The 27,038-nt window shown below is 39.8% G+C and overlaps 1 protein-coding gene across 9 annotated transcripts in view; it reads left to right on the forward strand.

Moving 5' to 3' along the window:
• Positions 1-478: 478 nt before the first annotated feature.
• SUMF1 (sulfatase modifying factor 1) overlaps positions 479-27,038 on the forward strand; it is a 451,840-nt gene continuing 425,280 nt past the window's right edge. For 7 of the 9 annotated variants that reach the window (XR_007469861.1, XR_007469862.1, XM_049693598.1 and 4 more), the window contains exons 1-3: positions 482-772; positions 9,622-9,795; positions 12,971-13,045. Coding sequence is in view for 7 of the 9 variants with exons in the window: in XM_049693598.1 (XP_049549555.1) it covers positions 503-772; positions 9,622-9,795; positions 12,971-13,045 (519 nt within the window). In the remaining 2 variants the exon portion in view is untranslated. Of the gene's footprint in view, positions 773-9,621; positions 9,796-12,970; positions 13,046-27,038 lie in introns of all 9 variants that reach the window. The other 2 variants (XM_004274774.3, XM_033437197.2) reach the window with 2 other exon arrangements.

The raw sequence follows: 27,038 nt of genomic DNA on the forward strand, positions 1-27,038 counted from the left end.
TGTTAAGGGAAGCTTATTGAATTGCCTGCATTACAGCATAATGTTTTAAAACTCAGGGTTTGAAGGTATGTGTTAGAGATGCAGTGTGGCTGGGTTTAAATCTCGTCTTTTGACATTTATTTGCCTTGTGACCTTGGGCAGATCACTTAATTGTTCTGTGCACTCAACATTCAGGGTCCTCGTGAGGATTAAATGAGATTTCAAAAAATAAAGTGCTCACCTAGTGTATTGCCTGGCACACAAGAAATGCTCAATAAACTCGATTATAATTTTTTCAACCTAAAAATAATAATGGGGCGCACAGGCTGCGGAAGGCCAAGACTTTTTGGATTTTCTTGTTTTCACGTCAGGAGAGCCAAGGAGGAAGGCTCTAAAGGAGAGGTACCTGGAGAGAGGTGGAAAGAGGGCAACTCTTAGGGACACTGAAGTCAGCCTAGGGCTTGGCCCCTTTAAGGAGGGCGGGGCCACGTGACCCAAAGGGTCACATGGCTAGTGGGAAAACATGGCTGCGCCCGCGTTAGGGCCGGCTGGAGGACGAGGCGCTGGGCTCGGTCTCGTTCTCTCTTTGCCTCTGCTCTTGCTGCTGGGCCGGGCGGCGGGGGGCGAAGAGGTCGGGGCCGAGGCGGGCGCGGCGTCCCTCGCGGGCTCGTGCGGTTGTGGCACTCCCCAGCGGCCCGGGGCCCATGGCAGCTCGGCGGCCGCGCACCGATACTCGCGGGAGGCGAACGCCCCAGGCTCGGTAGCCGGAGAGCGACCGTTCCCGCCCACCAAGGTGCTCTCTTGGTTCCCTAACGACGGGTGGGGGGCGCCGGGTTCCTCGACAGGGTTGGGATGGGTAAGGCCAGGGGTTGGAGGAAGGCAAGTAAAGATTATAATTACATTGCCAAATCGCGCACTTGCAGATCCAGTTTGTTGAGAAGTTCTTCCGCCCTCCGAAACGGGTGGGTCTTGGGGCTCTGCGTAATGCTGAGCATTAGGGAGTTTGGTTTGAGGACAGTTGTCTTTCCTTTTCTTACCTCTTATCTCCTGCTTCCTCGTTCTTGCACCCTGTCTTTTTGATGAGGTTCTCAGAATTTTAAGTCAGATAGATGTGGGTTTAAGTCCTGCGTTCCTCTCATTAATTGTGAAGGAATCAGGACACTGGGTGTCAGTGTCTCTAACCTTGTTGTTTACTTATCAGTAGTCTCTGACAGTAGACTCTGCTACTTGACGACAAGGACTTGTCTTATTTATTCTGCTATTCCTAGCACTTTAGTACATGGGAAAGACTAAGTAAACAGTAGTTGTTTTATTACTATCGTTTATCTATACCTTGTACAGTGCCTGAATGTTTTATGTGCTAGGATATGTAAGTAATAACATTAATAATAACTATTATTTAGTTCTTAGTTAAAACAAAAAATTAGTAACTGTTCCTTAGTTCTTACCATTCCAGGTATTTTGCATATTGGTATGGTTGTGAAAACAACTTAGATCTGCTGACTCCCAAAGTTCTTCTTCTTGAATACTAGTACACCCTTTCCAGCTTTTTCTGTCCAAGTTTTTTTTTCCTGTGGGTTAATTCTGACCAATTTTCAATTCTTAGGTGAGAGGTAACATCCTCCTGCAGGCCTTACCTGACCTCTTTCCTTCCTTCCCGTTCAGTATTTCCATATGCTGCCGCAGTTGTACCTGTTTGCTCTGACATAACCATTACTGAAGATATTTGTCTGTTGGTGTCTCTCCCCAGCTAGGTTGTGAGAGGGAGGGGAGTCAGGACTATAATTTTGTGACTTGGGTATAGAGTGTTAGGAGGTTGGTAGCTGGACTTCTCATTGTTTCTCCATCCTGTATAATTACTGGCCTTTAAAATGTTTCCTGTTGTTCCTCAGAGGATTCCCTGCATTCTTAGTGTTTATCTTTTGTGTTGTGGGGAGCCTTGGTTACAGTTGTAGTGTGTGTTGGCCATACTTGATTTTAGTTCCTCTATAACTTGAATGGTAATTGATAATCAGTTTCTCCCTCCTCCTGCAGGGAAAGCCCTCTGTTTATCTGCTTTGTAACTAACAGGGGCGCTGTCTTATTTGCATGTACATTGGTCTGTGTCAAACTTTTGCCGAGAACCTTCTGGCCAGTACTGAACATTCCTCACGTTAAATGCTCCAGTGTCCTATTGATTCCAGAATGTGATGTACGTGTCATTATAAGATATCCATTTTTCATCCCTTTAGAGTGGTTTCACGTCCGGACTGAATATTGTATGGCTCATCTTTGGCCATATCTTGCATTCATTTTATAAAGGGAAAAATATATAATTAATTAACTTATATTTTGTATATGTGCATTTATTTTATGTTTATCTTCCCTTGCACTCAGTTTCTATAATGTTTGGCAGCATCCCAAGTTATTAGTAAACTAGCAGTTGTTGAGAACACAGCTCACAAGCCTTCAAGGACTCTTAAACTTAATGCTTGAACCTGAAGTAGACTTCTTATCAAGACAAAGGAATTCATAGGAGGCTGTTCTTTGTCTCTCTGTTTTCCTTGGTTTCAGATGTTTTAGTTCATGTGCAGATGACTTTGGTCTAATTCTGACACTTAGCCATTTATTCTGAATTCAGGAAGTCCAATATTATGTGAGATACATGGTCGTAGTGATAACCTTTTATTTTCTTAATTTTCTTTCTTTTTTTAAATAAAAGGATTATTTTTTTGAGCAGTTTTAGGTTCACAACAAAATTGAGAGGAAGGTAAAGAGATTTCCCATATACCTACTGCCCCAACACAGGCATAGCCTTGCCCATTATCAAGATCCTCCACCACAGTGGTACATTTGTTACAATTGATAAACCTACACCGACATATCATAATCACCCAAAGTCTATACAGTTGACCCTTGAAAAACATGTGGGTTAGGGGCACTGGCCCCCTGCGTGGTCAAAAATCCTAGTAATAACTTTACAGTTGGCCTTCCATACCTGTGGTTCTGCATTCCAGGATTCAACGAAGTGCAGGTCATGTAGTACTGAAGTATGTATCTATTGAAAAATCTATGTGTAAGTTGACCCTCGCAGTTCAAATCCGTGTTGTTCAGGAGTCAACTGTAATTTACATTAGGGTTCACTGTTGGTGTTGAACATTTTATAGGTTGGGATGAATGTACAGCGACATATGTCCATCACTATAGTATCATACAGAATATTTTTATTGCCCTAAGAATCTTCTGTGCTCTGCCTCTTCATCCCTCTCCCTCCTCCCAAGTGGCCACCACTGATCTTTTTACTGTCTCCATAAGTTTTGCCTTTTCCAGAATGTCTTATAGTTGGAATCATATAGTATGTAGGCTCTTCAGATTGGCTTCCTTCACTTAGTAATGTTCATTTAAGTTTCCTATGTGTCTTTTCATAGCTTGATAGTTCATTTATTTTTCATGCTGAATAATAATGTATTGTCTGGATGTACCACAGTTTATCCATTCACCTACTGAGAGGCATCTTGCTTGTTTCTGAGTTTTGGCAATTATGAATAAAGCTGCTATAAAAATCTGGGTGCAGGTTTTTTGTGTGGACATAAAATTTTCAACACCTTTGAGTAAATACCAAGGACTGTGATTGTTGGATCATATAGCAAGAGTATGCTTAGTTTTGTAAGAAACCACCAAACTGTCTTCCAAAGCGGCTGTACCGTTGTGCATTCCTACAAGCAAGGCATGAGAATTCCTGTTGCTCCACACCCTTGTCAGCATTTGGTGTTGTCAGTGTTTCAGATTTTGGCCATTCTAAGGTATGTAATGGTATCTTGTTTTAATTTTGCATTTTTTGGTTGACATACTGAGCATCTTTGCCACCTGTATATCTTCTTTGGAAGGTCCTTGGCCCATTTTTAATTGTATTATTTGTTTTCTTATTGTTGAGTTTTAAGAATTGTTTATTTTGGATAACAGTCCTTTATCAGATGTGTCATCAGCAACTATTTTCTCCCAGTCTGTTGCTTGTCTTCTCAATCTCTTGACATTGTCTTTTGAAGAGTGGTCTCTGTCTAGATTCTTTTTTTTTTTTTTTGCACGTGGATGTCCAGTTGTAACAGCATTTGTTGAAGAGACTGCCTTAGCTCCATTGTATTGTCTTTGCTCCTTTGTCAAAGATCATTTGATTATATTTATGGAGGTCTATTTCTGGTCCCTCTCCACTGTTCCATTAATATGTTTGGGTGTTCTTTAACTAATACATGTCTTGGCTACTGTAGTTTTATAGTAAGTTGCATAGTGTCTTTCCTCCAACTTTGTTTTTCTCATCAATATTGTGTTGGTTTTTCTGGGTCTTTTGCCTCTCCATATAGACTTGAGTATCGTATTGTTGATATTGATCAAATAACTTGCTGGGATTTGGATTGAGGTTGTACTGAATCTATTTTTGTTTTCCGTTTATTTAGTTTAATTCAATAAATACTTATTTGGTACACGTATTATATAAGACTCTGTCCTGTGTTCTGGGCTTATAGAAAAGAAAGACCTATGCCCTACCCTCAAGGCATTGACTTGTTGGTAGACCTCTCTCTCTCTCTCTGTCTCTCTGTCTGTCTGTCTCTCTCTCTGTCTCTCACACACACACACTCTCACACACACACACTCTCACACACACACACACACACACACACACAATCACAGTTATATGCAAGCATCATTTTTCTATAGTGACAGTCCTATAGGAGGAGTATGTACAAAGTACTTGGAGAGGAAGGAAGGATTCTTGTTTCCTGGACAAGTCAGGAAGTGCTCAAAGAAAAGACCACATTAGGCTAGGCCTTGGAGGAGACATTTTCAGGAGTTCGGGATGGAAGGGCAGATTGAAGGACATTGCGAGAAGGAGAATAGCATGGGTACAAATGAAGCATTGTACAAGTGCATGGTGTGTTCTGGGATATGTAAGTAGTTTAAGGTTTCTGGGGGTGACATTTTCACCCTTTTTAATGTAACACTTTTTAGGTGTGAGTCTTTTTTAAAAAATATTTTCATCAATTTAATGAACACTTGCCAAGTGCTATTTACAGAGAAGTAAATAGCACTGGGCTTTACCCTCAAGGAATTTAGGTTTCACTAGAAAGTTATGGCAGTAAGAATTGTCTGGGAAACAATATAGATATTTTCAAATTTTACTTAACTTTCCTCTGGTTAAAAAATATACAATGCTCCTTGAGAAAACCATTCTAACAATGTTCTGTACAGCTTATTATTTTATAAAAAGGTATCAAAATGTTTTAATCTCCATGTAGCTTTTAAAAGAGTTGTTTGAAAAGGCATTGAAGATCATGAGACAATAAAATTGTACGTGGTATCTCTGTATATGTGGGTAAAGTCAGTCAGTTTCCTGTCTGAGGATGGTTTGATCGGGTAATGCTTACCCAGGTGTCAAGACACGATTGAATACCATCTCTTCTATGACCCCTTTCCTCCAGGAAGAAGTGGTGTTTCTATCCTCTAAATTCTCATAGCATTTTGTCAATGTCTGATGGAAACTTGTATATTTTCTGTAAAGTAGTGTTATTTGTGTAATTGTCTGATATCTCTTTCTACACGGGAAGCAATTTTTTAGACCTGTTTTAATGTCTGTATCCTCCAAGCGCTTTATACATTTAGGCATCGTGTAACAATTTCTGGAATGATCTTTTACCTTTTTTTGTTGGTTACAATATTGAGAAACTGCCAGGGGAATTAAGGGTATGAGTTACTTTTTAAAGAAACCTTTGGAAAGCAGTCTTTTTGCTGTATCTTATCCTCCCCAGGATCCTGTGAGATATTATCCCCCACTTTACAGATGTGACAACTGAGGCTGAATAGAATCATGAAATCCCAGGGCTTGAAGGAACTTTAATGCCATTTCATCTATGATTAGTGTCAGTAGAGTGACAGGATGATATAGGTAGGTAAGCCCTGCATAGACAGATAAGACAGCAGTTTGTGGGCAGATCCAGGGAGCTTGCGTCTCTTGTTATTCACCCAGCTTTCTGCGGAGCCTTTACCTTTTTACTTAGGTTTGAGGAGAGGAAAGAAGGAAAAAGGAGAAGTGCTACACAAAAGAGTTGCCTATAAACTTATTTCATTTTTGTGTGTAAAACAAAAGTCCCACAGAAGCAAGTGAAAGAAAAGATTCTTAAAACTAGCTTAGTAGGCTGATAAAGAAGTGTGGGTAGGGACGTTTATGGGCTCTCATGGCTGGGAAGTTCACGTGCAGATATGGTCCCAGACACAGCTGGATGCAGGGCCTCAGGCAGCATCTCCAGATCTCTCTTTTTGGCTCTCTCTTGGCAGCTCCTCTTTCTTCTATGTTGGCTTCATTTTTAGGTAGTATTCCTTCTAATGATCAAAGAGCTGGAAGAGAAAGAGTTTTCTTTCCCTCATAGCTCCAGCAAAAGTTCTGAGATTAACTTTGATTGGGTCGTGGGCCTATCCCTGATTACATCTCTGTGGTCAAAAGAATGTGGTAATTGGCTAGGCCTGAGTCATGGGGCAGGGGCGGGGTGTGTGTGTGTGTGTGGGGAGTGGGGGGCAGTGTCATCCAGCTCCACCTGAGACATGTACTTAGTTGAAGAAGTGGTTTTCAAAGAGATGTCACTTGCTCTTACAAGAACAGGAGGGAATGGGTGCCAGGTGGGCAAAAATCATAGATGTCCACTGCACCTGGCCAGAGTGTGTAGCTCAGATATGGTCCTAGTGACAAGAGAGTTGCTTTGACTCACCTGTCCTTTTGGCTTGCTTGGCAGTGGCAGAAACTGATGTGCTAGAAGGGGTTTTAACTTACCTCCAAGGACGAACGGATTGTTTGAATCTGGACCTTCATGCAGGTCCACACTGATCAAAATGGTTCTTTGTATTTGGTTTAGGAGTGTGAGACCTGATGCTCTGGATTTCACTAGAACAACATTCTGCATTTGTAGGACAGAGACTTCATCAGTGAAAATTGGGAATTATGATACAGTCAGAGCCATGCAGGCTATTTTTATCTATAGCCTCCAGAATGGAAACTTGGCTTATTCATTGCTGGCTATCTCTGATGGTTAATGAAAGAAAAAAAAATTAGGCCAGGAGTCCACAGTGGAAGTTGTGATTGTATTAGCATTGTTGGTGCTCACCTTGAGGGAGAGTGGGATGAAAAACTGAGATAATTGTAAAACTTCATTGGGAACAATGGGCACAGTTTCCTATAGGCCTTGTGTTTGTACCTTGGGATGAACAGCCGTTCTGAGAAAAGGACCTACTTGTCTGCTGCTGGAAAGATTTTTTTTTTTCCTTAAAGTCCTTTAGGAAACATGAAACCTTTTATTAGATCATTTTAATAAGCATTTTAAGCTTTCGTCTGCAGGCTTCTATTTTTCTTCTTCTTTGCAGAGCTGCTTGAAATTCTGACTTCTCATCTCGACTGAGGAATCTTGTGTCCCAGATGCTTGGAGAATAATGAGAATAATCTGTGAACCTAGTTCAGTCTTTGAGCAGAGTCTCTTAAACAGGTTTCACTGTGATGCAGGCATGCTATCCATGTCAGGGATGGTGTTATAAAAGAAAGAGAATTTTTATAATTAGGAATAATTCAAATGATACATTTTTCATTGTATCCGTGATGTCACTCTTTCAGTCAACGAAGTTTCTTCATCCATCCATGCCCCCCACTCCCTTCCTTCCTTGCTTCCTTCTTTCCTTCCTTCCATGAATTATGCACCATACTAGGAGCTGGGGACATAGAAGTGAAAACTTTATTTCTGGTCCCCAAGGAGCCTGGGATCTAGGGCAGGTAAAAACAAGTCATTAAAGTATGTACAGTGTGTGTCGGTTGTTTAGAGAGGTGTTTATCAGAGGATCCCAAATGAGGGGGATATGCCCAGCCAGCAGAGGGAAATGCAGGCAGGAAAGGCCTTCTGTAGGAGGTGATCGTTGAGCATTGATGTTATTCACAAGAGATGAAGTGCAGGTGGAGTACAGGGTGAGAGAGGTGGGGAGAGATTAGGCTCTGATGCTGAGATATTTAACCCTCAAAGGTGCTGGGGATCCCTGAAGAATTTAAGTAGGAAAGTGGTATAATCAGATTGACACTTTATTGTTTGTTATTTTGAATAGAGTACATGGTTTTAAAATTACAAAAAAAATTCTGTAGAAGGGTGTATAGTGAAAAATTTTCCACTTACGTAATAACCTTCCCCTCAGACAACCACTGCATGAGTTTCTTGAATACCTTCCCAGAGCCGTGTTCTGCAAATGTAAGCAAATACAAAAAAATATGTGAATCTATGTTCTCCTGCCCACCTCCTTTTCACGCAAATGATAACACACCATGCTTTCTAGCGTGCACCTTACTTTGTTCACTTTCCTCTTCATCATGGTGAGATCTCTCCATATCAATATATTAAAAGTGTCTTTTTATTCCTGTTGTTTTCCTTCTTTTCCTTTTCTTATGGCTGCCTAATTTTCCATTTTCTGGGTGGCCCACAATTTAGTTAATCATTCCAATATTGAAAAATATTTAGGTTGTTTCCAGTCTTTTTCTGTTCCAAGCAGAGCCTCAGTAAGTTGTGTGGGATACAGAAGACAGATATTTTGAAAAGTTCAGTAGGGGCTTAAATACTTGTATGAATGATTGAAAGGAAGGTTGATGGCTTAGAGAGGAGCCGGAAGAAATGTGAAGGGATGAGACTGGAGGCAAGGAGACAATTGTGAGGCTACAGCATTAATCGAGGAAAAGAAAAGGGGAGAGGACAGAGGGATATATATTTAGGATACCCAGTAAAACTGGATGACCGCTGTAATGTTGGATTTCCCAAGTGATGCTGAGGATGGACCTGTGCTTCTTAACTGAAAATTTTCGGTGTGATCCTCAGATCTTATGTTTAGTGCTAGGAAAACATGTGAATAAAGCAGCCTCGGTTGCTACCCTCTTGGTGTTTAGAGGTTATGTGAAACAGTAGATAGGAACAATTAGAGTTTTAATAAGGTATTAAATAAGGACAAGACATGGTCCTTTAGTAAACCTTTTAGATTTTCCATTTCAATGATTTGTCTTTTCCATTATCATTGGGAACCTAGATTCACTCAGTGGGTTTTTTAATATATTATATATGGGGACTTCCCTGGTGGTCCAGTGGTTAAGACTGCGCTTCCAGTGCAGGGGGCGCGGGTTGCCCTGGTCGGGGAACTAAGATCCCACATGCTGTGTGGCCAAAAAAAAAAAAAAAAAAAGTTAAAAAAAAATTATATTTGGCATTTTTATATTTGCTTTTAAAAATAATTTAAAAGAAATATGGACATAATAAAGGACAAAAATGCACAAATGTATAAAGAAGTGGAATATTCTCCCTGCCTCTGCACTGCAGCCATTAGCAGCTTGGTGACTGTTGCTCCCGACCTGTTTCCGTGGCGTGTGCAGATGTGTATTATGTAGCGTTTTTCCTAAAGAAATCACTACCCTAAAGAATTTTCACTTCTTTTTGTGACTAATCATTCATTGGAGTACGCCATGATTTTACTTACTTCACAGTGGCTTTTATGGCGGAGGTTGGCTCGCTGTTGGGTGCTTACTGTGTGCTGGCGCTCTACACTTGACCCAGGTTCACTCTGGCGGTGACGGCCTGACTTCCCGTGTTTCCCCTTTTGCTGCAGATGGTCCCCATCCCTGCCGGAGTATTTACAATGGGCACAGATGATCCTCAGATAAAGCAGGATGGGGAAGCACCTGCGAGGAGAGTTGCTATTGATGCCTTTTACATGGATGCCTATGAAGTCAGTAATGCTGAATTTGAGAAGTTTGTGAACTCAACTGGCTATTTGACAGAGGTAATGGGGTTGGAATGGGGAGGAAGAACTTTATCAGTTGACCGCTTTTTCCTATGTGCCCAGTGCTGTGACAGGCATTTTCTGTATATTTCATGTAATTTTTGTTCTCATAGCAACCCAGTGAGGCAGCTTAGTTTTCAGGTGGCAAACTGGGGATTAGCAAAGTGATTTGCCCCGAGTCCCACAGCTGGTTAGTGGCGGAGCTGGGATTCAGGCCTGGCCAGTGTGACCCCAGGAGCTGTCTTCTTAACCGTTATGCTCTAGTGTGTCAGTGCTTTAATCTTCCAAAGAGCGTCACTGTCCTCTCAGGCTTTTTGAGATGATAGCATGTAAAGTAAGGCCACTTCTCCCTCTCAAAAAATTATAGTTTGGATGTTCCAGAAGCATTGCATAATTCAGAAGTAAAAGATGCAGAAGTGCAGCTTTTCATTTTTGTGGTTTTATTCCAGTGCCTGACGACTCATAAGCTTTCCTTTGGCAGTTCCAGGCTTTATCCTGTGGTCACTGAATCACAGAGCAAGGTTCTGCAAGTGGATGTTTGTCCTAAACGGGGATAGGAAGAGAGAGGCTTTCTAGTTTATGAAAGTTTCTGTGAGTGTCTAAAATATCCTTGTTATGTAGGTTTCCCATTTTTTTCTTACCAAAGGACTCTACCCTACCCTTGCCTTCAGTTTGTGGAGTCCCTGTCCTTGTTTTTGTTTTTTTCCAGGCCAGAACATCTTCCTTTCTTAAAAAAAAAAATTTCAGAGCAAATGCTGAAAGCAAAACAGCATCCAAATTTGGTTTTGCATTTCTTTGGAATTTCTTAAAATATACAAAGTAGTTGTCTTTTTGTACCTATTTGTAGTAAGAAGTTGCTGTTCCTTTTGTTTCATGAGGATACTCTCAGGTCAGGTTCCTCAGTAGTCTGATGAAGTTAGAAGTGGGCTTCGAAGGCAAGAAGCTTCCCTTAGACTAGGGTTCCCATCAAGACTAGATAGAATAAGCAGAGTTTAGGGCATCTAGGAGCATGGATGGGGAAATACTGCATCTGGATTTCTATTACCCTCTAACCGAAGTTCAGCATTTCCTTCAGTTAGGAATAGACAACATACCACAGTAGTGGCAGCAGTGCCTATGACTTTATCACCAATAGAAATCACAGACATTTTGTATCCCATTATTGTTGTTGCAGATATCATAAAATATTGTTTGTATTCATCCTCACTTTAGAAATGATGATTATGAGGCCTACCACTAGATCTTATTTAATGTATTATTTATACATATTTATATTTAATGTATAGATATAACATATATGTATATGTTACTATAGCACAAATTTGTTTTACTAATATTTCGATATAACTAGTTTTCTTTGTAATTGTATTGATTTTATTTTATACACTTAAACATTTCATTCTGAGAAGGAGATCCTTAAGCTTCACCATACTGCCAAAGGGGTCCAGGTCACAAAAAGGGTTAAAACCCCTGCTTTGGATAAAATACTTCATATTATTATGGCATTCATGTTTCTTTTCTTCCATTTCTCCAACTTCATTTTATATCACATTTCCCTTGCTCACCATGTTCTAGCCCTGCTGTTCTTGTTTCTATTCCTTGCAGACTTGACACTCGTTCCCATCTTGGGGGTGCAGCCCATACTTTCCCCCTGCTTGGAATTTCCTGACCCCGTTGCCTGTCCCCCTTTTGCGTGGCTGGCTCCTTCTCTTTCTCGAGTCATCTCAGCTTAAATATCCCTCTCAGGGAGGCTTCCTCTGCCCACCCTATCAAAAGGAGGCTTCTCTCTATACTCTCTGCCTTACAGGGTCAAGTAAAGTTGTAATTATATTCTTCCTTTCTTTGTTTGACTTGACTTTTGTTTGTGGCCCCATATGTGAGTGCTCTAAGGACAGAGACCATGCCTCTGTAATATTGACCTTGTATCTCTGTCATTTAGCCCAAAGCCAGGCTTCTGATAGGTGTTTGGTACATGTTGTTGAGTGAAGGAATGGTCTGGGTTCTCAGGCATGGTGATGCTACAAGAGAATACAGAAATAAGAGCTGGGATGGAGAAAAGATGATGAGCTCTAATCAGCAAAAGGAGTTTGAGGTGCTCATAAAGCTGGAAATACAGGGATCTAGTAGGCCGTTAATATCATGTGGTGAGGAGAGGAGAGGACTGGAGGTGGAGATACGAACATCATTTGAAATGCCGGTGGTGGTTAAAATCATGGGATTTCAAGAGTTTGTCCAGCAGCAGGTCAGTGTATCTCATTGTGTGATTTCTTAGACCACCTGTATTAGAATCACCAGCTTATCTGTTCACACGGGCAGGTTCCTTGGCCTCACCCCAGACCTACAGAATCAGAACCTCTGGGCTTGGGGAGCAGTGCTGTGTAGCTATAACAAGCTGGCCAGGTGATCTCAACTGCACAAAGCCTGAGGGCCACTGGTGTAGAGTAAGAAGAGCAGAGAGCCAGGGCAGAGTGCTGGGGAGGAACAGTGTCTTAGGGGCAAGAAGAAGTGCCCATGTATTTCAGGAGATGAGAAGGAGTCTGAAATGGAGGAAGAAAACTAGAAGAGTAGAATCATGGAGACCAAGAGACTACATTGGGTGTTTCCAGAACTGGGGTCATATGCAACAAAGAAAACCAGGTAGATATGGACTTGAGACAGTAATGGTAAATAAAAATGATTAAAATACGGATTTCCATCTGGTGCTTGAATTGGCCACTTGAGACGTATAAGCACAGTGGACACCTCAGTGGAGTGTGTCAGAATATCAACAAACAGGGCCATTTACTTCTTTTAGCTAGGTTCCAGGAGCAGAACAAAGGACAAAGGTTGATTATGTAATCTGACATGTAAAGAATCCTGTTATTTTCCAAAGTCATTTGTAATACTTGGGGAGATGTGTTTCCATCAACAGAAACAATCACAGTCTCAGTAGCTAATCTCTTCCAGTCTGCATTCTTATCAGCTAAATGAGCCTTAAATAAAAATGGTCTCTCTAAGTGACAGTAACCTGTTTTAACAGGAAGCCACATGCTTTTAGGTCATTTGGGAGGTTATAAGACAAATCTAAGTTCATTTGGACAAGAAGAACCCCTTTAGTAGCGTACAGAGAAAATGGCACATGTGAAATATGTTACTACAACCTTTTCTGGATTTTTATTTCCTTCCTTTCCTTTAGGCTGAGAAGTTTGGTGACTCCTTTGTCTTTGAAGGCATGTTGAGTGAGCAAGTGAAGTCTGATATCCAGCAGGCAGTAAGTAATGTTTAAACAGGCTCTCATATTTCTCTATTGCTCATTGGAAAGGGCTTGGGTGAAAAATCCAAACTACCAGCCCCCCCCCCAAAAAAATAAACGCCTCACCATTTTCCTGCTATAGATTTGCCTGTAGAACAGGCCTATGGGACCAGGGCACCTTATCTTGAGGAAAATGGCACAAACCTGGGACAGTATCTGAAGTGTTAGGTCTGACGTGAGCTTCTGTCTTGTGCACCTGAGTATAAGTGGAGCTCAGCTGGGCTTTAGACACTTCTGGGTTTCTTTTGCTCATAGCCATTTCTAGAATGGAGGGTTAAATGTGCATGTTTTTTACTTCTATTCTTAAAGTCTCGGTCTCATCAGGTTCTGGTATGGAGAGAGAGCTTCCTATTTAAACATTCCTGAATTCACTTGATCAGAGTAGTAGTTATGAAAGGGGCCCTTTGCTGTGGATGTACACAGGAAATTGAACCCAGGACCTGGTCCTTACCATCCAGGATGTACCTTCTCTCATAAGGGGATCCAGGGAAATCATGGAGACTGGACTAGGTCTCCATAAGCCCCTGTGTGGTGAGTGGAACTTGGGATTTCTGTTCCAGACATTTTAGTAGGCTTGTGTATATTTGAGAATTTGTCTACTCACATGTCTCATGAGAAAGCAAAATATACAAGGAAAGGAGTGTGGGTAAGCTGGGAAGCTGAGGGTTCACAAAACAAGGATGGCTGAGGACACAGAAGAAGCAGGAGGTGGGAAGAGAGGAAAGGAAACGGGGTCAGCTGACCCAAGGGAGACTGATTAAGATACAGACATCGAAGGCAGGAATTCAGCACTAATCTTCCTTTGTTATACAAGTTCCCTTTCAACTCCTGCCTGAATCTCATCTTTATGTGTTGGGGTCACTATTCTCTGGTGAGCAGCAGTGCCAGAAAAATTAAACATTCCTGGCTCGGGTTTGCTTTCTCTTCAAACTCGTAGCAAAACTTGGGGGGGAAAAGATGAGGTAGAAGCAGATTTGCTCTCAAGTCGTTTATAGGAGAATCAGGCCACTTTTATGTATGTATTTTAGAAAAATGTTTTAAAAACATGACTGAATTCCATCTGAATTTCAGAGCTTTCTTTGCTTGCTACAAGTTTATATTATAAGTCTATTATATAACCTGATTACCCCCCCGCCGTTTTTTTTAAAGGGCTTTGACAAAGGTCAGATTGGCTTAGTGCTGATGAGCCAGTAGCTCAGGATGTGGTGCCTTGTTTTATGATGGGGAGTTCAGCTGGGGGAGGGCCTTTGCACTTATTTTTGTAATTTGTGCTTTCTGATACAAGGCCTCCTGTCACTTGAGAACCTCTGAGCACATTAGGCATAAAGGCAGAGGCAGAGGATTACTGGGCTCTGACGGTGCCCTCTTAAGTCCATAGTGAAGTGTGTGTGCTGGTAACTAGGATGAAGATAAGCAGCTCTTACCGCGTCGTAGTGTTGGTCTCTTGCTTAAATGCTCATAATGGAAAAGCAGACCTTTTAAGCATGTTTAGAAAGGGTTGGAACAAGTGAAATGAATCTGTTGGTGATCCGAGAGAGCTAAGTTTTTGTTTTTAGGTCTTGGCCTACCCTAATGCACCAGACCTGTTCTTAACCCAGTGTTTCCAGAAGTGTAGGATAGGAGATGGTCCATGAGGTGACTTGAAGTGAAGCAGGTGACTTAAGCTGGTACATGGCCAAACGTAAGAGAATCCTGAATCACATTGTCTCAGGGCTCTTTCAAGGCCTGATTAAGTTGAGAAGAAAGTCTCATTTGAGCGCTGGCCTGTCACTAACACTCAGCGGCACTTGTTAATCTCCTTTTTAACACAGAAAATAGGCCTCAGAACCTTCCTCAGGCTTCAGTGGCTGGCTGGAATTTAATAAGACGGTTTATGTTTGTGTACATTTTATTTACTTCTAAAATTTTTGTTGGAGTATGGTTGCCTTACAATGTTGTGTTAGTTTCTGCTGTACAGCCAAGTGAATCAGCTACACGTACACATATATCGCCTCTTTTTTGGATTTCCTTCCTATTTAGATCTCCACACAGCATTGAGTAGAGCTCCCTGTGCTATACCGTAGGTTATCATTAGTTATCTATTTTATACATAGTAGTGTATATATGTCCATCCCAATCTCCCAATTCATCCCACCCTCCCTTTCCCCCCTTGGTGTCCATATGTTTGTTCCCTACATCCGTGTCTCTATTTCTGTTTTGCAAATAGGTTCATCTGTATGTACATTTTAAATGTGATTATTTTATAAGATTGTTTACTTTCACATAGTTGTTTTAGATGTTTACTATCGTGTAATTATTTTAAATGTTTCATATAATTATTTAAAATAAATGTCATTATTTTAAATGTCATAAATGTTCTCTTATGATAGGTAACACTAGTGATATAACTTTTCCTTATTAGAAAAAGCCTTTTTATTGTAAAAGAAAAGTCAAATACGGAACATCAGGCAAAGCAAATGTGTAGCTTTACTGTGTTATTTTTAAACAAACATGATCGTAACCTTCCCTTAAGTCAAGAATTAGGATTTTGCTCCCTGCCCCAGCGATCCCATCCACGAGCCACATTCTTATCATCACCCCCTCTGTCCCTGAAGTAACCACTGTCTTGCTTTTTAAAGTAGATGCTTCCCTGCATTTCTTTATAGTAATATTGCCAGGTGTGCATCTCAAGACTACCAATGTTTATTCTTGTCTATTTAAAGGAAATTTGTGTCTTTTAAGACTCTTTTAATCAATGGATTTCCCTTCCATTACTCTGCTCCTCCCCAGCCCCTGGCCCTTGCCCCCCTTTTTTTCCCTAACAATTTATCTGTGGAAGAATCCAGGTTGTTTTAGCGGTAGGCTTTCCCACAGTCTGAATTTTGCTGCCTGCACTGTCCCAGTACAGCTCACCTTTCCTCTCTGTCCTGCAAGTTGGTAGCTGGATCGCCAGGCCTGATCAGACTCATGTTTGGACCCTATGGCAAGACCTCAGATAGTGACGTGTTCTTTCACTACGAGGCACCTAATGTCTTCTTCTCCCTCTTTTTGTGTTGTTACCTGCTGTTAGTGCTCAGTGCCTAGACCCATTAATTCACTGGGAGTGGGAAGATTCTGATAATCTAATAGGTTTTTTTTCATTTATTAATTGAGATACTTTTATAAAGAGATGGTTGCCTTGTCTGCTATTTTCTTTTTTTTTTTAAGTGACCAATTAGGTTTCTTTTTAAAAAAATTAAACATTTAAAGAATATTGTAAATTACATGCAGTTGTAAGAAATAATACAGAGATCCTGTGCACCTTCCCCCCAGTTTCCTTCAATGATAACATCTTGTATAACTATAGTACAGCTTTACAACCAGGAAACTGACAATTGACACAACCCACTTACCTTTGTCTGGTTTTAGCAGTTTTATATGTATTCATTTGTATGTGTGTATTTAGTTGTATGCAGTTTTATCACAAGTGTAGATTTGTATAACCACCAGATTAAAAAATTATCTTCATGAACCTATGGATTTAAAAATATTTTATGGGTTTTATTCACTTGGAATCATGATACCTTTTGAATGTCAAATTTTCCTATTTTGGGGTATTGAGTGCCTCTTTAAGTTCTTGTGAGTTCTTTTTTTCTTCTCTTTTTAAAACAGCTTCATTGAGATATTTATTATCCCACAGAATTCACCATTTAAGTGCACAATTTATTCAGCTTTTTCTGGTGCATTTATAGAGTTGTGCAGCCGTCACCACCATCGCAGTGCAAAACATATCCACCAGCCCAAAAGGAACCATGTGCCCATTTGCAGTCCCTCCTCATTCCCACCCCGAGCCTTAAGCAACTGTCCTGAGTCCTTTTGGAGTAACCCTAGTCGTCTTTCAGTGCTTCCTTGCTTTCTATAATGACCCCCTGGCCTGGAATCAGCCATTTATTTAAGAAACACTAGCACCTTTTAGTAGAAAATAGTATTCCAGGACCCTGTCTAGGTTCTAGGTGTGCTCATTGCCTAAGGTTGGTCATTGTTTCTAGGCCTCTTCAGTGGGCAGAGCTATGATTAAATGCTCTGTGAGTTCATACCGATGTTTCTAGGTTAGGGTTTATAACTTAGCCTGTTTTTGTATTACCTGTATCTTCTTCCTTCCACATCAAGAATCCTGGTTCTCAAGGACACAGGGGATGATAGAATCAGAATAACCTATAATTACTCATTTATTTTATCCCAGCTCTTATACATGGCAGTCTCAAAATAACAAGACTAATGCTACCATCACCAATGGAATTACTGAGACCAGGTCAAAAAAAAAAAATAGCTTTTACATTTGCATTTCCTGTTTCTCTCCCAGTTTTAAAATTGTTGTACTATTTCTGTATTATCAGAGCATGTGTCCATTACATAGAGTACTCACTTCCACAAGTAACTATGTGTTTAATGCTTTCTATGTTCAATGTCTCTCTAGTCATTTGGATTAATGAAGCTTTTTCTCTTCTAGATTCTTAAGGAAATGGTCTTGGGGACAGTATTGCCTAGTTTTTGCATATTGTTGACAGTTTGTTATTGCCCGTTAGACTTTAAAGTCAATTTTGCTGGATATGAAATCTGGTTCACTTTTGTTTTTCTTGAGTATCTTATATATGTTATTTTGTTTTCTCTTGGAATAGGCATTACTGTTGAAAGTCTGATGATAGTCAAATTTTCTTTCCCTTGAAAGCTACTTGTTGTTTCTGCCTAGATACCCAAGGATTTTTTTTTCTTTTTCTTTAGTATCTAGTGATTTTACCAGAATATAGCTTGGTGTTTCTTTGTGGGTCACTATTCTCAGGTATGGGGTGTGTTCTTTTAATATGTAGCTTCAAAATTTTTTTTTCTAATTTCAGGAAATTTTTCTTAAAGTTTTTGCTATTTTTTTCTGTGCCCTTACTTTTTTTTTCTTCTTTAGGAATTCTTAATATATGTTTGTAGGTTCATTTTCAGTGTTTATCACTTTTGAATATTTCTCTTTTTTTTAAATTAAATTCTTCCTTTTCATCTTCTTTGTCTCTTAAGTATTCTTGTATTCATTTCTGAACTGACTTTTTCTTTTGTTTTAGTTGTTTCTTGAGTTCTCTACCTCATCTGAGTTTGCTGATTCTGATTTATTCTCATGAATCATTTTCTTAATTCCACTGACCTCATTTTTTTTTTTTTTTTTTTGCGGTACGCGGGCCTCTCACCGCTGTGGCCTCTCCCGCCGCGGAGCACAGGCTCCGGACGCTCAGGCCCAGCGGCCACGGCCCACGGGCCCAGCCACTCCGCGGCATGTGGGATCCTCCCGGACCGGGGCACGAACCCGCGTTCCCTGCATCGGCAGGCGGACCCTCAACCACTGCGCCACCGGGGAAGCCCCCTGACCTCATTTTGAAATGGCCTGCTGCAGGCTTATTTTGAGCATGACTTAACCTTTAGAAGGAGGCGTGGCCCAGGGTAGCTTCTGTAACTTCACAGAACTCTTTCTTCAATTGTACTCACGTAGGCTTCAAAAATATGGCCTCCTGGGACTTCCCTGGTCATCCAGTGGTTAAGACTCCGTGCTTCCACTGCAGGGGGCACAAGTTCGATCCCTGGTTGGGGAACTAAGATCCCACATGCCCTGCGTCCAAAAAAAAAAAAAAAAAAGTTCTCCTGCTTCCTCAGATTGCCGGCATCTCTCCCCCTCCACTCCTTCTCCTTTTCTCTCTTGTTCCTTGTTTTCTGGAGTTTGATTTCATTCTCTGAGGTTTCTCCTTGGTGAGGGTCTCTTTTCTGGAAGGGAACCCTGGCAGGTCAGTGTAAAGAATTCATAGGGCAAGACTGTTCAAAGGCCTTTATACTCTCTCACTGCGGGCCCCTTACATACACTCACCAGCAGAGTGGGCAGAATTCCTTCCCGTTTTCAGTGCTTTCTCACACTGTAATTCTCTGCTTTCCGGTGATACCCATTGGCTACTTTGGGATTTTCCTCGTCACATCTATGATGACTTGCTGTTTCTTCTGCTTTCTCCTGCCCAGCCATAGGCATCATGCAGGTTGTATGGCTATTGGCAGTTTTTCCTCACATACTTGTATTCTGGCTTTGATTAAGTACCCTGTCACATAGATTGACTCTGCATGTTGTTCTTGGGTTTTTGGTGTTGTTATCCAGTGGTTATCTAGTTGCTCTGTCTTGTTTGTTTGTTTTTTTTTTTCCGTACGCGGGTCTCTCGCTGTTGTGGCCTCTCCCGTTGTGGAGCATAGGCTCTGGAAGCGCAGGCTCAGCGGCCATGGCTCACGGGCCCAGCCGCTCAGCGGCATGTGGGATCTTCCCAGACCGGGACACGAACCCGTGTCCCCTGCATCGGCAGGCAGACTCTCAACCACTGCGCCACCAGGGAAGCCTTGTTTTTTAATGTATACAGTTTTGAGGCAAAACATGGATCTGGCTCTCAGGGTTTGCTTGTAAAGATAAACTGTGAATTTAATGGTTAAAAATAGAGTACATGTGCATGCTGGAATTTTCTTATTCATGATTATTCTTTGGATGCTGAATTTGAAACAGGGTCTTAAAAGCTATAGATATCAAATCCTAGAAAGGATTAAGGTTGTCGTGTTGTTGATTTTGTTGGTTTTGGGGGTATTTTACCCTAGAAAACTTACTGTTGAAAAGGATGGTATTTAAAATATTTAATTTCTAAAAAGTATGTTTCATTTTTTTACTTGTGTCATTAATGTATCTCATAAATCTTTGACAGAGGAATGGCTGTGGGGTAGGAGAAAACAGTTTCTCTTGATGGGATCCTGAGAAACAATGATCACCTATTGGTTTGTAATTTTGTACTTTCAAAGTTGTTAACAGTTTAAGGAAACAAATTCCTGAATAAGTGTCCTCCATAAAGGAGGATGGGAGGCTATTTTGAGATGTTATTTTCAACTGAAAGCCAATTTCAGTGAGGATTCAGAATTACCAAGGCTGCTGCTTCTTTTTCTTCTTTTTTGAGTAAAAAAAAACAATGTGTAAAAAAACAATGTCTCTTCTGCCTAAAGGGCATCCTTTGGTAAATGTTTTTGTTATTAATTGTCTTAAAATATCTTTATTTTGCTTCATTATTGAAAGATATTTTCACCAAGTAAAAATTTTAGGTTGGCAGTTATTTCCTGTCAGTACACCGTAGGGCTTATTTCACTGTCTTCTGGCTTTTGTTGTTGCCATTCAAAAGTCAGCCATCAGGAACAACTATTGCTCTTCCCCTGTAGGTGATTGGGCTCTGCCTGCTTTTAAAACTGTCTCCTGTCTTTGCTATTCTACAGTTTCACTATGGTATGTCTAGGTGTTGATTTCTTTCATTTTTCCTGCTTGAGTTTTATTGGGCTTCCTGAGTCTGAGGAGTGGTGTTTTTAAAACAAATCTGGATTATTCTTTTTTTTTTTTTAATTTATTTTTTAGGCCACGCCATGCGGCATGTGGGATCTTAGTTCCCTGACCAGGGATCGAACCTGTGCCCCCTGCAGTGAAAGTGCAGAGTCCTAAAAACTGGACCACCTGGGAATTCCCTGGATTATTCTTTTTTTGGGGGAGGGAGAAAAGAATGTTGTCTTTTTTTTAATTTTTATTTTTATACAGCAGGTTCTTATTAGTCATCAGTTTTATACACATCAGTGTATACATGTCAATCCCAATCGCCCAATTCATCACACCACGACCCTCACCTCCCTGCGGCTTTCCCCCCGTGGTGTCCATATGTTTTTTCTCTACATTTGTGTCTCAATTTCTGCCCCGAAAACTGGTTCATCTGTACCATTTTTCAAGGTTCCACATATATGCGTTAATATACGATATTTGTTTTTCTCTTTCTGACTTACTTTACTCTGTATGACAGTCTCTAGATCCATTCACATCTCTACACATTACCCAATTTCATTCCTTTTTATGGCCGAGTAATATTCCATTGTATGTATGTACCACATCTTCTTTATCCATTCGTCTGTCGAGGGGCATTTAGGTTGCTTCCATGACCTGGCTATTGTACATAGTGCTGCAATGAACATTGGGGTTCATGTGTCTTTTTGAATTATGCTTTTCTCTGGGTATATGCCCAGTAGTGGGATTGCTGGATCATATGGTAATTCTATTTTTAGTTTTTTAAGGAACCCTCCATACTGTTCTCCATAGTGGCTGTATCAGTTTACATTCCCACCAACAGTGCAAGAGGGTACCCTTTTCTCCACACCCTCTCCAGCATTTGTTGTTTGTAGATTTTCTAATGAAGCCCATTCTAACTAGTATAAGGTGATACCTCATTGTAGTTTTGATTTGCATTTCTCTAATAATTAGTGATGTTGAGCAGCTTTTCATGTGCTTCTTGGCCATATGTATGTCTTCCGTGGAGAAATGTCTATTTAGGCCTTCTGCCCATTTTTTGATTGGGTTGTTTGTTTTTTTAATATTGAGCTGCATGAGCTGTTTATATATTTTGGAGATTAATCCTTTGCCCATTGATTCATTTGCAAATATTTTCTCCCATTCTGAGGGTTCTCTTTTCATCTTGTTTATGGTTTCCTTTGCTGTGCAGAAGCTTTGAAGTTTCATTAGGTCCCATTTGTTTATTTTTGTTTTTATTTTCATTACTCTAGGAGGTGGATCAAAAAAGATCTTGCTGTGATTTATGTCAAAGAGTGTTCTGCCTATGTTTTCCTCTAAGAGTTTTATAGTGTCCAGTCTTACATTTATGTCTCTAATCCGTTTTGAGTTTATTTTTGTGTATGGTGTTAGGGAGTGTCTAATTTCATTCTTTTACATGTAGCTATCCAGTTTTCTCAGCACCACTTATTGAAGAGACTGTCTTTTCTCCATTTTATATCTTTGCCTCCTTTGTCATAGATTAGTTTACCATATGTGCGTGGGTTTATCTCTGGGCTTTCCATCTTGTTCCATTGATCTGTGTTTCTGTTTTTGTGCCAGTACCATATTGTCTTGATTACTGTAGCTTTGTAGTATAGTCTGAACTCAGGGAATCTTATTCCTCCAGCTCCGTTTTTTTCCCTAAAGACTGCTTTGGCTATTTGGGGTCTTTTGTGTCTCCATACAAATTTTAAGGTTTTTTGTTCTGGTTCCATAAAAAATGCCATTGGTAATTTGATAGGGATTGCATTGACTCTGTAGATTGCTTTGGGTAGTATAGTCATTTGCACAATATTGATTCTTCCAATCCAAGAACATGGTATATCTCTTTATCTTTAATTTCTTTCATCAGTGTCTTACAGTTTTCTGCATACAGGTCTTTTGTCTCCCTAGGTAGCTTTATTCCTAGGTATTTTGTTCTTTTTGTTGCAATGGTAAATGGGAGTGTTGCCTTAATTTCCCTTTCAGATATTTCATCATTAGTATATAGGAATGCAGGAGATTTCTATGCATTAATTTTGTATCCTTCAACTTTACTGAATTCACTCATTAGCTGTAGTAGTTTTCTGGTGGCATCTTTAGGATCCTCTATGTATAGTATCATGTCATCTGCAAACAGTGACAGTTTTACTTCTTCTTTTCCAGTTTGTATTCCTTTTATTTCTTTTACTGCTCTGATTGCCATGGCTAAGACTTCCAAAACTATGTTGAATAATAGTGGTGAGAGTGGACATCCTTGTCTTGTTCCTGATCTCATAGGAAATGCTTTCAGTTTTTCACCATTGAGAATGATGTTTGCCGTGGGTTTGTCGTATATGGCCTTTATTATGTTGAGGTAGATTCCGTCTATGCCCACTTTCTGGAGAGTTTTTATCATAAATGGGTGTGGAATTTTGTCAAAAGATTTTTCTGCATCTATTGAGATGACCATATGGTTTTTATTCTTCAATTTGTTAATATGGTGTATCACATTGATTGATTTGCGTATATTGAAGAATCCTTGCATCCCTGGGATAAATCCCACTTGATCATGGTGTATGATCCTTTTAATGTGTTGTTGGATTCTGTTTGCTAGTATTTTGTTGAGGATTTTTGCATCTGTATTCATGAGTGATATTGGTCTTTCATTTTCTTTTGTTGTAGTATCTTTGTGTGGTTTTGGTATCAGGGTGATGGTGGCCTCATAGAATGAGTTTGGGAGTGTTCCTTCCTCTGCAGTTTTTTGGAAGAGTTTGAGAAGGGTGGGTGTTAGCTCTTCTCTAAATGTTTGGTAGAATTCGCCTGTGAAGCCATCTTGTCCTGGACTTTTGTTTGCTGGAAGACTTTTAATCACAGTTTCAATTTCATTACTTGTGATAGGTCTGTTCATATTTTCTATTTCTTCCTGGTTCAGTCTTGAAAGGTTATACCTTTCTAAGAATTTGTCCATTTCTTCCAGATTGTCCATTTTATTGGCATAGAGTTGCTTGTAATAGTCTCTTAGGATGCTTTGTATTTCTGCGGTGTCTGCTGTAACTTCTTTTTCATTTCTAATTTTATTGATTTGAGTCCTCTCCCTCTTTTTCTTGATGAGTCTGGCTAATGGTTTATCAATTTTGTTTATCTCCTCAAAGAACCAGCTTTTAGTTTTATTGATCTTTGCTATTGTTTTCTTTGTTTCTATGTCATTTATTTTTGCTCTGATTTTTATGATTTCTTTCCTTCTGCTAACTTTGGGTTTTGTTTGTCCTTCTTTCTCTAGTTCCTTTAAGTGCAAGGTTAGATTATTTCTTTGAGATTTTTCTTGGTTCTTGAGGTAGGCTTGTACAGCTATAAACTTTCCTCTTAGAACTGCTTTTGCTGAATCCCGTAGGTTTTGGAATGTCGTGTTTTCATTGTCATTTGTCTCTAGGTATTTTTTGATTTCCTCTTTGATTTCTTCAGTGATCTCTTGGTTACTTAGTAACCTAGTGTTTAGCCTCCATGTGTTTGTGTTTTTTACATTTTTTCCCCTATAATTCATTTCTAATCTCATAGCGTTGTGGTCAGACAAGATGCTTGATATGATTTCAGTTTTCTTAAATTTACTGAGGCTTGATTTGTGACCTAAGATGGGATCTATCCTGGAGAATGTTCCGTGCGCACTTGAGAAGGAAGTGTAATCTGCTGTTTTTGGATGGAATATCCTATAAATATCAATTAAATCTATCTGGTCTATTGTGTCATGTAAAGCTTCTGTTTCCTTATTTATTTTCATTTTGGATGATCTGTCCATTGGTGTAAGTGAGGTGTTAAAGTCCCCCACTATTATTGTGTTACTGTTGATTTCCTCTTTTATAGCTGTTAGCAGTTGCCTTATGTATTCAGGTTCTCCTATGTTGGGTGCATATATATTTATAATTGTTATACCTTCTTCTTGGATTGATCCCCTGATCATGTTGTAGTATCCTTCCTTGTCTCTTGTAACATTTTTTATTTTAAAGTCTTTTTTTTCTGATATGAGTATTGCTACTTGAGCTTTCTTTTGATTTCCATTTGAATGGAATATCTTTTTCCATCCCCTCACTTGCAGTCTGAATGTGTCCCTAGGTCTGAAGTGGATCTCTTGTAGACAGCATATATATGGGTCTTGTTTTTGTATCCATTCAGCAAGCCTGTGTCTTTTGGTTGGAGCATTTAATCCAATCACGTTTAAGGTAATTATCAATATGTCAAAAATCAATATTACCATTTTCTTAATTGTTTTGCATTTGTTTTTGTAGGTTGTTTTCTTCTCTTGTGTTTCCCACTTAGAGAAGTTCCTTTAGCTTTTGTTGTAGAGCTGGTTTGGTGGTGCTGAATTCTCTTAGCTTTTGCTTGTCTGTAAAGCTTTTGATTTCTCCATCGAATCTGAATGAGATCCTTGCTGGGTAGAGTAATCTTGGTTGTAGGTTCTTCCATATCATCACTTTAAGTATATCATGCCACCCCCTTCTGGCTTGTAGAGTTTCTGCTGAGAAATCAGCTGTTAACCTTATGGGAGTTTCCTTGTATTTTATTTGTCCTTTTTCCCTTGCTGCTTTCAGTAATTTTTCTTTGTCTTTAATTTTTGCCAATTACATTACTATGTGTCTTGGCGTGTTTCTCCTTGGGTTTATCCTGTATGGGACTCACTGTGCTTCCTGGACTTGGGTGGCTATTTCCTTTCCCATGTTAGGGAAGTTTTCAACTATAATCTCTTCAAATATTTTCTCAGGTCCTTTCTCTCTCTTCTCCTTCTGGGACCCCTATGATGTGAATGTTGTTGCGTTTAATGTTGTCCCAGAGGTCTCTTAGGCTGTCTTCATTTCTTTTCATTCTTTTTTCTTTATTCTGTTCCACAGCACTGAATTCCACCATTCTGTCTTCAGGGTCACTTGTCCATTCTTGTGCCTCAGTTATTCTGCTATTGCTTCCTTCTAGTGTAGTTTTCATTTCAGGTATTGTATTGTTCATCTCTGTTTGTTTGTTCTTTAATTCTTCTAGGTCTTTGTTAAATATTTCTTGCATCTTCTCGATCTTTGCCTCCATTGTTTTTCTGAGGTCCTGGATCATCTTCACTATCATTATTCTGAGTTCTTTTTCTGGAAGGTTGCCTATCTCCACTACATTTAGTTGTTTTTCTGCGGTTTTATCTTGTTCCTTCATCTGGTACATAGCCCTCTGCCTTTTCATGTTGTCTCTTTCTGTGAATGTGGGTTTTTTTTGTGTGTGTGTGAATGTGGTTTTTGTTCCACAGCCTGCAGGATTGTAGTTCTTCTTGCTTCTGCTGTCTGTCCTCTGGTCGATCTCTGTATTATTCTTAACACTCATGTTTTTTGTTTTTTGTGTTTTTTTTAAGTAGTTTGGCTTTAAAAGAATTTTTTTAATGTTTTTTAAAACGTTTTTATTTATTTATTTTTGGCTGCATTGGGTCTTTGTTGCTGCGTGTGGGCTTTCTCCAGTTGCATTGAGCGGGGGCTGCTCTTCATTTCAGCGCGTGAGCTTCTTACTCTGGTGGCTTCTCTTGTTGCGAAGCACAGGCTCTAGGTGTGCGGGCTTCAGTAATTGTGGCATGCAGGCTCAGTAGTTGTGGCTTGCAGGCTCTAGAGTGCAGGCTCAGTAGTTGTGGCCTACATATAATTTTTGCTTGCAGCACTCATACATATTTTTTATAATTTAAAGGAGAAAGTAATCTATTATATTTACCCAAACTATTTCTGTTGCTCTTCCTTCATTCCTGAAGTTCCATGTTTCCCTTCACCTTAAAAAACTTCTTTTAGTGTTTTAGAGCAAGTCTTATGGTGATGAATTCTCTTAGTTTCTCTTCATCTGCAAATGTCTTTATTTCACCTTCATTCTTGAATGCTATTTTCACTGGATACACAGTCCTGGGTTGATAGTTCTTTGCTTTCATCACTTCAAAAATATTTCGCTCTTTTCTGTTCATGTGGTTTCTAATAACAGTCATTTGAATCACTGTTCTCTCATATGTATTGTGTCATTTTTTTTTTCCTGGCTTCTTTCAAGATTTAAAAATTGTTTTGTCTGCAGTAGTTTGATTATGCTTTTGGACATTGTTTTCTTAGAGATTATCCTGTTTGGGGTTTGTTGAGATACTTGTGTCTGTAAATTTGTGTCTTTAACCATATTTGGGGGAGTTTTTAGCCATGATTCCAAATATTTTTTCAACACCAATGTCGCCTCTCATTTTGGGATACCAATGCATGAATGTTAGACCTTTGATTATCCGAGAGGTGCCTTAGGCTTTGTTCACTGTTTAAAAATTTTTTTCTCTAGTCTTAGTTTGTGTACTTTCTTTTGATATGTCTTCAAGTTTCCTATTTTCTCTGTCATTTTCATTCTGCTCTTGAGCCTGTCCAGTGAATTTTGATTTTCATATATTTTATTTTGCAATTCTAAAGTTTCCTTTTTAAAAATAGCTCCTGCTTCTCTGTTGAGAATGAATGCCTGTCTTTTTATTCATTTCAAGAGCATTCATCTTTACCTCATAGCTGATGGTTATAATAGCTGCTTTGGTCTTTGTCTGATAATTCCAATATCTGGGTCGTCTTGGGGTTGACACCTGTTCATTTTCTTTTCCCT

Source organism: Orcinus orca, chromosome 10 (assembly GCF_937001465.1).
Source record: "Orcinus orca chromosome 10, mOrcOrc1.1, whole genome shotgun sequence".
Classification (NCBI taxonomy): Eukaryota; Metazoa; Chordata; class Mammalia; order Artiodactyla; family Delphinidae; genus Orcinus; species Orcinus orca.